The following is a 13,304-nucleotide window of genomic DNA, read 5'->3' on the forward strand; positions in this document are numbered from 1 at the left end:
ACCTACACACCACTTTAAGAGTTCCTATTAAAGTTAGCTTTGTGCTAACCAGGCTACCTGCCTGTTTGTGTGACTGTGCCCCCTGCTGGTTAAAGTCTTATTGTTCCTTTTTTATGGAGGGGAGTTTTAGGCTTTAATTTAGAGATTTTTTTTTTTTTTTAAATTATATCTTTATTTCGAATGGACAGAAAATGACCACACATCAAGCATACATATCAACAAAGGTAATGACAGATGTCCATCCGGTTTTTGTTTTAAAGTACAATAGAAAAGGGAAGAACAAAAAAAAAAGAGAGAAAACATGAAACCAAGAACAGAAACCAGGTGAGGGGGGGTCACCCGCCGCCGCCATCAAAAAGAGAGACATCGAAAGACATTCACGGAAATAAACATAAGATTGTGGTACCAGTGATATTAGAAAAAGTCTGCTCTCTCGGGGGTAATAAAGACAATCCAGTTATTCCAGATCCGATAGAATTTGTCCCTTTGAATTTTTAGTTGATAGGATAGTTTTTCCATCTTAAATATTTCAAGAGTTACTCCAAACCAGTCCTTAATAGAAGGTAGAGTCGGACTCAACCATCTTCTCGTAATCGTTTTTTTTGCTTGCCACCAAAAGTAACTGTAATAGTTTTATTTCACTCCTGCGTTCCAAAAAAGAGACGCGACCCAGATACAGGACCTCGAAGCTCAGAGGGACTTGAGTGTTAAAAACCTTACTTAGAGATGTCTGAATACCCCTCCAGAAGACACCTAGTTTGGGACAATCCCAAAAGATGTGGTAATGATTAGCCACAGTCGAGCCACATTGTCTCCAGCATGGCACATGTTCCCCTTTATACCTCTCCTGATGTGGTGTCCTGAAAAACCTAATAATATTTTTCCAACAATGTTCCCTCCAGCTCATGGAGCTGGATGTTGACCACTGAAAGGACCATATATCGCCCCACGCCTCCTCAGATATCTGGGTCCCAGATTCTCTTTCCCATTTACCTTTAATGTAAAAAGTATTCTTATTACCAGCATGGGATAGAGCAGTATAGAGCTTTGAAATCGAGTTAGAAGGGGTCATGGTTAATGCATTCTTTACAATGTGAACAAATTCTGATTCAACAGCTGAGAGGTTGGCCAATTTACATTCATGGACAATATATGATCGTAACTGCAGGTATCTGTGGAAATCGTTCTGCGACAGGCCATGTTTGTCCCTCAGGGTCTCGAAGCTGTGCACAGTGTTTTTCTGAGTGAGTGAAAGGAGAGTAGTGAGACCATGGACCGACCATGATTTAAAGCTAGAGTCGTGTCTGTTAGGGAGAAAATCTGAATCATGCGCGAACCATCTGAAAGATCTCAACATTTTATATATATCACAAGTATTTATCACTTTCTGCCAGACTTGAAGAGTATGATTCACCCAAGGATTCCCCAATCCTTCCAAGCGAGCCATAAGACCCCTATCCGCTATCACTGCTTGGATGGGGAACTGTTTAGATAGGCTGGACTCCAGTTCCTTCCATCTAGCTATATATGTGTCATCACACCAGTATAGGAGGGGAGCTATTTGTGAAGCATAATAATAATTCCTTAGACAGGGGAGACCTAACCCTCCACTTTCCTTGGCCAGTTGAAGGGTGGTATATTTAATCCTTGGTTTCCGGCCCTGCCAGACAAATCTGGAGATCCATTTGTCCCACTCACTGAATTGATTATCAGACACCTCCACAGGCAAGTTCCTAAAAAGGTAAAGTAAACGGGGGAGCACATTCATCTTAACTGCACTTATCCTAGAGCTAAGGCTCAAAAAAGGGACCAAGTTCCATCTGTGTAAATCTGCTTTTATACTTGAGGATATTGGCTCATAGTTTGCCCGGAAGAGCACTGAAAGGTCTCGTGTCAGGTGGACACCCAAATACTTAATACTCTCGTTTTCCCAGTTTACTTTAAATTTCTCACGTAAATTCGCAGAGGCCACATAGTTAAGAGTCATCACCTGAGTTTTTATAATGTTAACTTTATAGCCAGATAACCTGCCAAAATCAGTCAAAGTAGACATCAATTCTGTGAATGACTTCTCCGGTTCCCCCAGACAGACCAACACATCATCCGCAAACATTGCTACTTTATGCTCTATTCCTGACATAGTAATGCCCTTGATATTTCGGTTTTGTCTAATTAATTGGCCTAGTGTTTCAATAAATAAATCAAAGAGGAGTGGCGAGATTGCGCACCCCTGCCTGCATCCCCGATTCAGAGCAAAAGCTCCAGAAAGATCACCATTTACCTTGATGCGGGCCGAGGGTCTGTCATATAACGCCTGGATTACTTTAATAAACTTCACCTGAAAACCAAACTTCCCCAGTACCTTATACAAAAAAGCCCATCTAACAGAGTCGAAAGCCTTTTCGGCATCCAGACTCCCTATAATTGATTGAGGCCCCTCTATATGAATTTGACTTAAAATGTGTAGTACTCTCCTAATATTGTCTGACGTCTGTCTCTGATGAATAAAACCAGTCTGGTCCAAATCGATGAGAACAGGCAGCAGCTTCTCCAGTCTGCGGGCAAAAACAGAGGTGAACAGTTTATAATCCAAATTGAGGACACTAATTGGCCGGTAATTCCCACATTCTCGTCTATCTTTACCCTCCTTAGGGATAACAGAGATCGTTGCCTCCCTCCAGGAGGGTGGGATTTCTCCCTCCTGAAGGATGTGATTAAACGCTCTAAGTAATAGTGGGACTAGTTCTAACCTCAAGCAGCGGTACCATTGAGCATTATACCCATCTGGCCCAACTGCCTTCCCCAACTTCAGTCTGGTGATAGCAGCGTTAATTTCCTCAGCTGAGATTGGTTTTATTAAATTCTCATTCTGAGATTCTGAGAGTGAAGGTAAATCAAGGGAGCTAAGAAAGGTATCAATGCAATGTTCCTCAGAGGCACTAGGTTGTGAGTACAGATCCCTGAAGAAAACCTCAAAACATTCCTGGATCTTTTCCAATTTAGTTTCCATGACATTAGTTTTAGGATTCCTGATTTTGTGTATTGTACTTTCCTCCTGTTGTTTACGTAGTTTGTACTAATTTAGAGATTTAAGATCAGAGAGACAGAGAGAGAGACAGAGAGACAGACAGAGAGAGAGAGACAGACAGAGAGAGAGACAGACAGAGACAGAGAGACAGACAGAGAGAGAGACAGACAGAGACAGAGAGACAGACAGAGAGAGAGACAGACAGAGACAGAGAGACAGACAGAGAGAGACAGAGAGAGAGGTCAAAGGTGAATTCTCTCTCTCCCTGATATCGGCCCACAAACCTCGACATCGGCCGGGCCACGTTTTTAAAGATTTTTTTTTCCCACAGCGAGGAGAAGTTTGACTGTTCAGAGAAAGTACAACAAGTAATACCTGCTGTGTCCACAGGGGGGCGCCACACGCTAAAGTTGCTGTGCTTCATGATAAGAGGAAGTAGATATTTAAACTCTTGTCTGCAGTTCCAGCGACTCCAGAGATCCAGGTGTCAGAGTGCCAGGTGCTGGACAACACAGTGACTGTGGTCTGGACCCTGCCGGACCAGGACAGCAAGATAGACCACTTCATACTGGAGCACCGACGCACCAACCACGAGGGTCCGCCACGCATCCGAGAGGACTACCCGTGGATGGTGGTGGAGGGAATCCGTGAGCTGGAGCACACGCTCACAGGTAGGAGCAGACAGGTGAGCAGATACCTGACGCTCTGAAGACGCTGACTCATGAAGGACTGTCTCTCCTCAGGTCTGCGCTTTGACACCCGCTACTTAACCTTCAGAATCCGGGCGTGTAACAAGGCGGTGGCGGGAGAATTCTCGGAGCCGGTTACACTCGAGACACACGGTGAGGAGGAGAGACACGTGATTGGTTCCTGGGGCTTTGAAGTTGATGTTTCTCAGGTCGTCTGACTTTTATTCGCAGCCTTCAACTTCAAGCTGGACTCTGCGTCGGCCCACCAGAACCTGAAGGTGGAGGATCTGAGCGTGGAGTGGGACAGCTGCGGGGGAAAGATACAAGACATCCGCAAAGAGAAGAACCGAACCAGCTCTCCCATGCACTCACCTGCCAGGTGTGTTTGCACGTGAAGGCGGAGTCAGACGTGCAGCATGTACTTCACCTACACTGCAAGCTGCATCTGTTTTAGTGCAAAAGCTAATAAATTAGCATGCTAGCACAAGACTTTTATTTTGAAGGAACAAGCTGCTGACTCTGTCGTTCATTTTCAGCTTTTACTTTGAAGCCCTGCATCGGTCCTGTGGTCATGTTCTTGCTGTCATGATGAGTACATCTCAACACGGCTGTTTGTCCTCTACCGTCTGTCTCTGTCTCATCAGGTCAGCTCTGATGTCACCCAAGAGAGCGCCGACAGCCCGGCCCGGCAGAGACCGCTTCACAGCCGAGTCTTACACAGTGCTGGGTACGCAGACGCACGGACGCACGTCTTTAGGATCACACTCTGTGGTGAACTCTGAGCCTCCACGCTCTGCAGCTCTGAGTTTATTATCTCACATATTTAAAACATAAACCAGGACGTGGATCTGATTGTTCTCTGGGAGACCAGCTGATGTGTTGTGTAACTGTCACACACTGACATAATCAGCTCATGGTTACGTGTGTGTGTGTGTGTGTGTGTGTGTGTGTGTGTGTGTGTGTGTGTGTGTGTGTGTGTGTGTGTGTGTGTGTGTGTGTGTGTGTGTGTGTGTGTGTGTGTGTGTGTGTGTGTGTGTGTGTGTGTGTGTGTGTGTGTGTGTGTGTGTGTGTGTGTGTGTGTGTGTGTGTGTGTGTGTGTGTGTGTCACACAGCTGACACGGTGATCGACGCCGGCCAGCAGTACTGGGAGGTGCGCTTTGACAAGGAGAGCAAAGCCTTCGCTGTGGGCGTCGCCCTGAGGAGTCTCGGACGATTCGACCAGCTGGGGAAGAGCGGAGCCTCCTGGTGCATCCATCTGAACAACTGGCTGCAGCAGAGCCTCACAGCCAAGCACAACAACAAGGCCCGGACCCTGGACTGTCCCATCCCCAACAGTATAGGAGTCTACGTCAACTACGACGAAGGTACGAGCTCACGCAGAGACTGTCAGGCTGTTAAAGGTCCACGTTTACTTTTCCACTAAATTAAAGGTGCCTGTAGCTCCGCCCCCTAGTGTTTAAAATGAGTACTGCAGTCTAAACTCTAATCATCACAGAGAGCTGTCTCCCCCCCTCCTCTCACACAGGTCAGCATGTGGTGGACACTGTAGCTTCAGTGTTTAGCCAGATCTGCATGTGGTGGACACTGTAGCTTCAGTGTTTAGCCAGCTCTGCATGTGGTGGACACTGTAGCTTCAGTGTTTAGCCAGCTCTGCATGTGGTGGACACTGTAGCTTCAGTGTTTAGCCAGCTCTGCATGTAGAGACACTGTAGCTTCAGTGTTTAGCCAGCTCTGCATGTGGTGGACACTGTAGCTTCAGTGTTCAGCCAGCTCTGCATGTGGAGGACACTGTAGCTTCAGTGTTTAGCCAGCTCTGCATGTGGTGGACACTGTAGCTTCAGTGTTTAGCCAGCTCTGCATGTGGTGGACACTGTAGCTTCAGTGTTTAGCCAGCTCTGCATGTGGTGGACACTGTAGCTTCAGTGTTTAGCCAGCTCTGCATGTGGTGGACACTGTAGCTTCAGTGTTTAGCCAGCTCTGCATGGGTCTGTAAAGCTTTCTGCGTTCTAACCTCTCTCCATGTTTCATCTCCAACATTGATCCTAGTTTGAGCAGCTTTCTGCTGCTGGAGCTTATTAGAAACATGCAGAGGCTTTTTAGCTCGGGTACAATCACTTCTATCTGAAGCAGTTCCACTGCCCGCTTCCATCGCTGCAACACCTGTTCACCTGATAACTGCTCTCATATCTGGCAAACCCAGGGGCGTCCAAAACGGCCTTCAAAGCCCCGCCTACCTTCTCTGGTCCAAGTACAGAACCAGTTTGAATGTAATGAAAAAGTGATGACAGCTCAGATGAACTGATTTAAAGCTGCTCGCTGTGGATCATGTGTCGTCTGTTTTCTCTGCAGGTGTTCTGTCTTTCTACAACGCCAAAACGAAACAGCTCATGCACACGTTCAAAACCAAGTTCCAGCAGCCACTCATACCAGCGTTCATGGTAAGGGTCTTCATGCTGGTGTACTCGACTGTTCTCTAACCTTCCTGTCTCTCTTTGCTCACCTGTTCATGTTAACCCCTGCAGGTGTGGAACGGCAGTTTCTCAGTGGTGACTGGCCTGCAGGTTCCCAGCGTGGTGCAAAGCGGTCAGAGGAAGAACAGCAACACCAGCAGCTCCAACGCCAGCCTCACCTAAACCCCGCTGCAGACACGCCCACCTCCTCTGCAGCTGGAGCCATATCATGAAGAGTTATATCACTGGAGGCTGGTTCAGCCCGGCCCACATGCCGTGTGTGTGGTGCATGACAACATGAATGGTTTTGGGGCTGAGTGAAGTAGGACTCTGTTGTGATTGGGACACTTTAGCTTTAGTCATGTTAGCTTCTCTATACATACTCATACTGTCCCACTGCTGCTAGAGCCATGATTTAGCGCTGGCCGCTGCCCTTCCCTCCTTCCTGTCCATCACCAAAACGTTCAGCCGTACTGTCGATGCAGCTAGCAGCAGGCTAGCTGCCTCCCTGTGCCTTCCTCCTCATCTCCAAGCTGATAGGACAACAAGCTCTCCATGTACGCTACAAGATGTGTCGGAACAACTTGATAACAGTGCTTAGTGTTAATAACTGCATACAGTTCATGTAACCTAAACGACGTGCTACTAGACGACGCTACTCTCGTTCTTTACTCGATCAGGGTTCATTCAGCTCGACCTCGCCACCAGCTGACGAGTCCTAGCAAACAGCAGGATGTTGTTTTAGTCTCTTGCAAAGGCATGCTCAACAAAGTGTTTACTACATTTGATTTTCTGTCGTCAGGTCTACGTGGTTCTTTAACCTCCTGCTGAAGCTCTGATTTAAAGGTCACATATTACCCAGAATCCCCTTCTCCATGTTCCTCTAACACGTGTCTCTAGTCTGTCTACAAACCCCCCAATGATGAGAAAAGTCCATCCTCTCTGTCTGCTCCGTTTGGAGAGTTTCCTTTCATGACATCACAAAGGGCAGTAGCCCCTCCCCTTCATGACATCACAAAGGGCAGTAGCCCCTCCCCCAGGTGGGTGACCCTCCCACAGCTAGGTGTTTGTTCTGCCCTCTGAGTCTGCCTTCTCACCGTAAACAATAGGACATGGAGCCAGAAAGCAGCGAGTACACCCGAGCCCTTCCAGAGAGGGGGCGTGGTCAGACACAGCTCATTTACATATTTAAAGCTACAGACACAGAAACAGCCTGTTCTGAGCAGGGCTGAAATAGAGGGGTTTATAGACATGATCAAATACAGGATCAGAGTGGATTTACAACAACACACTTCACACACATGATGAAGAGGAGCGAGGACACTGAGTTCACCTGAAGAAGAGGAGGTCATGTGACCTTTAAGTTAGAGTCAGCTGTGGACTCTAACCTGACGGAGAGTTGTCTTCAGTGTCTCTTCGTGTGGAGGACTCATCGCTTGTTCAGAAGTTTGGAAATGACTGTACTGTATACATTGTATTCACCTGACTGCACCCTAATGCTCGTATGTAAAGTATGTATGTGTATAATCACACGTCTGTCTGTTGTCCCTTATAACACACAGCTAGAAGCCTCAGCTAACACACTGTAGGAGGGTTTCACTTGTCTCCAGTCTAACTGTGCTTCTGAATAACTGTAGCCTGCGACGCTTCAGAGAGCTCAGTTCACTTTATTTCACATGCTGATGTCCAGTCACAGTTTATTGTAAATAGTTTTCCACCTTAGTGTATCAGTCATTGAGGTAATAAAGAGGTACGATCACTCGCTTCTTTGGTTGCTGCTTCGACTGCTCGGCTCGTGCTGGACGCTGTCAAACGTCCACAAACAGTCTGTAAATATGAGCGAGTGTGTTTGATTCTCTAAAGAGAGAGTCGATCAGAGTCAGGAGGCAGAGCTTCTGTAACGATGACATGATTGAAGGCAGCATGGCGGCCTGCGTCAGTCGCTCTTTGTTGGACAGATGTTGAAGTTCATCTTAATTGTGGTGAAAGAACACTAAGTGAACACGGGGCTCAAACTGGGGTGGGCTTCTATTACAGTAATCACTTCATCAGATTCGTTTTTAGAAAAAAATTATACAAGCAATAAATTGACTCACATTATGCAACACGCATGTCTACAGGCGCTGCATTAATTAACACTACAGGACAGCAGCGAGGCACGCTGTGATTGGAGGAACAATGTGCAAACTGTACAAGAGAAACAAGGTGACACCCAGAGAGGGGTCTTCTGCTAACGGGAGTCTGAGGGTCATCTTCGCAGCCAGCTGACGAGGACGAGGAGGAGGAGGCTCCTGCATGTGTTGCTTCATCCTGCAGGAGACGACTCGCTCAGGAAGCGGCTCCACACGGGAGCGGCTCCAGCAGGAGGAAGCGGCTCCAGCAGGAGGGAGCGGCTCCAGCAGGAGGAAGCGGCTCCAGCAGGAGGAAGCGGCTCCAGCAGGAGGAAGCGGCTCCAGCAGGAGGGAGCGGCTCCAGCAGGAGGGAGCGGCTCCACACGGGAGCAGCTCCAGCAGGAGGAAGCGGCTCCAGCAGGAGGGAGCGGCTCCAGCAGGAGGAAGCGGCTCCAGCAGGAGGGAGCGGCTCCAGCAGGAGGGAGCGGCTCCACACGGGAGCAGCTCCAGCAGGAGGGAGCGGCTCCAGCAGGAGGAAGCGGCTCCAGCAGGAGGGAGCGGCTCCAGCAGGAGGGAGCGGCTCCAGCAGGAGGGAGCGGCTCCACACGGGAGCGGCTCCAGCAGGAGGGAGCGGCTCCAGCAGGAGGAAGCGGCTCCAGCAGGAGGAAGCGGCTCCACACGGGAGCGGCTCCAGCAGGAGGGAGCGGCTCCAGCAGGAGGGAGCGGCTCCAGCAGGAGGAAGCGGCTCCACACGGGAGCGGCTCCAGCAGGAGGGAGCGGCTCCAGCAGGAGGGAGCGGCTCCAGCAGGAGGAAGCGGCTCCAGCAGGAGGAAGCGGCTCCAGCAGGAGGGAGCGGCTCCAGCAGGAGGAAGCGGCTCCAGCAGGAGGAAGCGGCTCCAGCAGGAGGCGTCACTCCACACACTTGGCCTTCTGCTCCAGCTTGAGTTTGAGCTCTGTGAGCGCCGCCTGAGGAACTGCAGCACACGGGACAGGCGGTTACAGGAACATGTGAAGACTGTAACACACGCATGTAGACTGAGGCGGACTCACTCTGTCCTGAAGCTTCGGTGAAGATCTTCATCTTTGGATCTTTGGAGGCGGAGGGAGTGGATGTGGAAGAGGACCATTTCCGAGACGCAGGAGGCATCATGGCTCTCTTTGGATCTTTGAGAAGACCAGAAGCACTCAGTGATGGCGTGCTGCCTTCACAGATATCATATGAGAGATATAAGCAGACTTACATGGCAGGGGAAGCTCGGCTGAATCCTGCAGCTCTCTCTCCAGCTCCTCCTCTGTTTGAACACAGACAGCAGAAGAAATGAAGCCACACCGGTTTCTGTTTGCATGACACAGAGAGAGAATGGAAACTATGTTGTGCTCGTACCGTTCAGATAGATGCTCTGCTCTTCAACCGCCGCTGCTGCTGCCGCCGCTGCTGCTGCTGCCGCTGCTGCTGCCGCTGCTGCTGCTGCTGCTGCCGCTGCCGCTGCTGCCTCCGGAGGCGCTACTCTAGAAACTGAATCATCTCATGATCAATACGACGTTCAGTCAGTGAACCAGGCATGCTGACAGGTTACACACACACACACTCAGGCTGAATCCTGTTCAGGGGTCACATGAGGTCGGGAAGCATCACTGAAGAAGTGATCAGCTGACTGTAACTTAACAGGAGACATATTCAGCATGAGTATGTTAACATGGAGACGGGTCAGCTTCCCGTCCAATCACAGACCTTATATAAGATTCATCATAGTTACATAACATGTGAGCGCTCTGCTTCTTTTCCACGTCAGACATTTGGAAAAAGTCCCAGGTCATGTGATGCAGAGGAGGAATGTGTGAAACAGGTTTATCAAACACTCAGCTGGATGTGTGTGTGTGTGTGTGTGTGTGTGTGTGTGTGTGTGTGTGTGTGTGTGTGTGTGTGTGTGTGTGTGTGTGTGTGTGTGTGTGTGTGTGTGTGTGTGTGTGTGAGAGTACCTGGTTTGGGGGGTAAGTTGGGTTTGTCGAGGTTTGCCTGCTGAACACTCTTCTCTCCGTTCTCGTTATCAGATGAAATAAAAGCTGCAGAACAAGAAAAGCAGTTTTATCAAAGACTTCCAACCTGCAGCACTGAAGGAGTTAAAGGAGCAGGATGTGACTTGGACCCCTAGTGTTTAAAATGGGTAGTGCAGTCTTCACCCCGGCAGCTCTCTCTGCACCTTATCCTAACATTAATTAATCATGTGATCTTTATGATGGCGTGTGGCCACGCCCCCCTGGACACAGATCTCAGCTGGTTCCTGGTTAAATAAAGGTCTCACTGACCGGACCTTCAAAATAAAAGCACTCACAGATTTGTCTCTCGTACGCTCCCTCGAAGGTGAGAGGAATCAGCACTCCGTCCGTTTGTTCCACTAAATAGTTGACCACATGGTGAAGCGTCGCACAGGGAACCTAAACGGAGAACAGGTTGGTTTTATACGTTAAACACATTAAAACTCACTGATCAAGTGTCCTTCCTCTGCTTCATGATCCATGTTTAACTCTTTACAAATACACTTCAATTCATCAGGAACAACTCGGCAGCTTGGAGCATCAAAACCTCGCCGTGCCTGCCGGCGTGCCTGCCGGCGTGCCTGCCGGCGTGCCTGCCGGCGTGCCTGCCGGCGTGCGTGCCGGCGTGCACTGGTTTATGAGGGTCAGGACTGTGGCAGTAAACAGTGATGGAGGACTAACCTGATAAAACTTTTATAGCCGTATTTATCAGAAGTCAGCAGGAAGTGACGAGCTGCGTTTAATCTGCAGCGCTGTGAGAGCGCTCCCACGAGGATGGCCTGCCCAAACACCCCCCCACCCCACCCCACCCCACGAGGACGGCCTGCCCAGACCCCCCCCCCCCCATCCTATCCTATCCTTCTTTCTGCATCTTGTCCCATTTCAAGCCCAGCTCAGTTTATCAGATGTTCATCATGATCCGGGTCTGCTGAAGATTTCTGCCTGTTAAAGGGAAGTTTGTTCTTCTATGATGGATTCAGCTGAGCTCTTTAATATATCCATCAGTAAGGTCCTTTACCTGCTTTATGTAAAGTGTCTCCAGATAACACCTGTTATGAACTGACTCTATACAAAGAAAGATTGATTGATTGATTGATTGATTGATTGATTGATTGATTGATTGATACTCACAGGAGTGTCCACGTCGATGGAAAAGCCTCCTTCCTGTTTCTGGGTCACACGGTAGTGTCTGAATACAGAGCTGAAGAAGAAGAGAGGCAGGGGTTAACACACACACACACACACACACACACACACACACTGTCGAACACGTCAGATTAAATCGTTTCTGCACGTGATCAGCATTTTCACTCTTTGTCTCCACATAGTGACCACGGGGGCTTCATACCCCCCACCCCTTTATTTTACAACCTTTAAAGGTCACAGATTACCCAGAATCCTCTCCTCCATGTTCCTCTAACATGTCTGTCTCCAAACCCCCCAATGATGAGACAAGTCCATCCTCTCCATCTTCTGCCTGCTCAAACAGGCCGTTTGGAGATGTTCCCTTCATGACATCATAAAGGGCAGTAGCCCCTCCCCTTCATGACATCACAAAGGCCAGTAGCCCCTCCCCTTCATGACATCATAAAGGCCAGTAGCCCCTCCCCTTCATGACATCACAAAGGCCAGTAGCCCCTCCCCTTCATGACGTCACAAAGGCCAGTAGCCCCTCCCCTTCATGACATCACAAAGGCCAGTAGCCCCTCCCCTTCATGACATCATAAAGGCCAGTAGCCCCTCCCTTTCATGACATCACAAAGGCCAGTAGCCCCTCCCCTTCATGACATCACAAAGGCCAGTAGCCCCTCCCCTTCATGACATCACAAAGGCCAGTAGCCCCTCCCCTTCATGACATCACAAAGGGCAGTAGCCCCTCTCCTTCATGACATCACAAAGGGCAGTAGCCCCTCTCCTTCATGACATCACAAAGGGCAGTAGCCCCTCTCCTTCATGACATCACAAAGGGCAGTAGCCCCTCCCCTTCATGACATCACAAAGGGCAGTAGCCCCTCTCCTTCATGACATCACAAAGGGCAGTAGCCCCTCCCCTTCATGACATCACAAAGGGCAGTAGCCCCTCTCCTTCATGACATCACAAAGGGCAGTAGCCCCTCCCCTTCATGACATCACAAAGGGCAGTAGCCCCTCCCCTTCATGACATCACAAAGGGCAGTAGTAAATCAACTTTTAGCTCCAACATTACTCGTAACAGAGACATTCACACTGTTTGTTGTAACATTGAAGAACGGCTGGGATCGATCCGAGGAGCACCTCACTCTCCTCAGGGCACATGGTACACCACTCACCTGCAGGCCATCAGCCAATCAGAGCACAGTGTGTGTGTGCGTGTGTGTGTGTACCCGTCTAAGTCTTGTCTGGTGGTAACAGCGAAGGAGTTTCCGCCTCTTCCCGGCCTCAGCAGCAGGTTTCCTCGCTTTGCTTCTCTCTCCAGCAGAAGCTCCGCCTCCAGACGAGACACTTCCTGGTAACAGCTGCATCAGTGGAGAGATGACAGTGATCAGCAGTGCTGTAAGTGCACTGCTGCCTTGCTCAAGGGCACCTGGGCAGTGATAAATGAAGAGTATTTGCTCACGCTGGCTTGTCTGCTCGGAGGCTGACGGGCGGGCTGGAGACGCTGACAGACTTTAACCTCTCTGTCTCCTGCTCCACGGCCTCTCGGAGCGTTTGCAGCTGACCGGGCAGCAGGTTGAGACAGGAAGGGACGGACAGCTGCAGGGACACAAAGCTGGAGTCACAGCTGCTAATAAAGAAGCGACATGAAGGGAGCAGCACTCACCTCAGCCACGGAGCGGATGAATCCTTTCCACAGCTCTCGAGCTTCTGCACTCGGGGCCTGCAGAGACACGAGACTCATGAGCAACATGAGCAAGGCACATGTGAAGAAACGATGAGTCATGTTTTTATGTGTCCAACGTTCTCACAGTCAATCTGATGTTTTCATCCTTCAGCTGCAGGTTGAGCCGGG

The 13,304-nt window shown here is 49.5% G+C and overlaps 2 protein-coding genes and 1 long non-coding RNA gene across 3 annotated transcripts; 1 reads left to right on the plus strand and 2 right to left on the minus strand.

The window, feature by feature from the left end:
- Window positions 1-3,412: 3,412 nt before the first annotated feature.
- fsd1 (fibronectin type III and SPRY domain containing 1) lies at window positions 3,413-7,926 on the plus strand. The gene is made up of 7 exons (XM_079372820.1): window positions 3,413-3,699; window positions 3,772-3,870; window positions 3,949-4,096; window positions 4,362-4,444; window positions 4,830-5,081; window positions 6,067-6,155; window positions 6,240-7,926. Exons 1-7 carry the CDS (start codon window positions 3,657-3,659, stop codon window positions 6,348-6,350), a joined length of 825 nt encoding a protein of 274 aa, XP_079228946.1. The 5' UTR covers window positions 3,413-3,656; the 3' UTR covers window positions 6,351-7,926.
- A 1,092-nt stretch (window positions 7,927-9,018) lies between these two features.
- On the minus strand, window positions 9,019-9,711 carry LOC306819077. Its single transcript, XR_013778483.1, has 4 exons — window positions 9,663-9,711; window positions 9,520-9,570; window positions 9,329-9,442; window positions 9,019-9,252 (listed from the first exon to the last, which is right to left on the minus strand). It is a non-coding gene; the product is annotated as an uncharacterized lncRNA (long non-coding RNA).
- Window positions 9,712-9,717: 6 nt separating this feature from the next.
- On the minus strand, window positions 9,718-13,299 carry LOC306819078 (signal-transducing adaptor protein 2-like; the record flags this gene model as incomplete). Its single annotated transcript, XM_079372821.1, has 8 exons — window positions 9,718-9,794; window positions 10,259-10,342; window positions 10,612-10,714; window positions 11,447-11,516; window positions 12,679-12,810; window positions 12,912-13,048; window positions 13,116-13,172; window positions 13,261-13,299. Coding segments are annotated over 8 exons (699 nt in total), but the record flags the coding sequence as incomplete, so codon positions are not given.
- Window positions 13,300-13,304: the final 5 nt, after the last annotated feature.

Source organism: Symphodus melops (genome assembly GCF_947650265.1).
Source record: "Symphodus melops genome assembly, contig: scaffold_497, whole genome shotgun sequence".
Classification (NCBI taxonomy): Eukaryota; Metazoa; Chordata; class Actinopteri; order Labriformes; family Labridae; genus Symphodus; species Symphodus melops.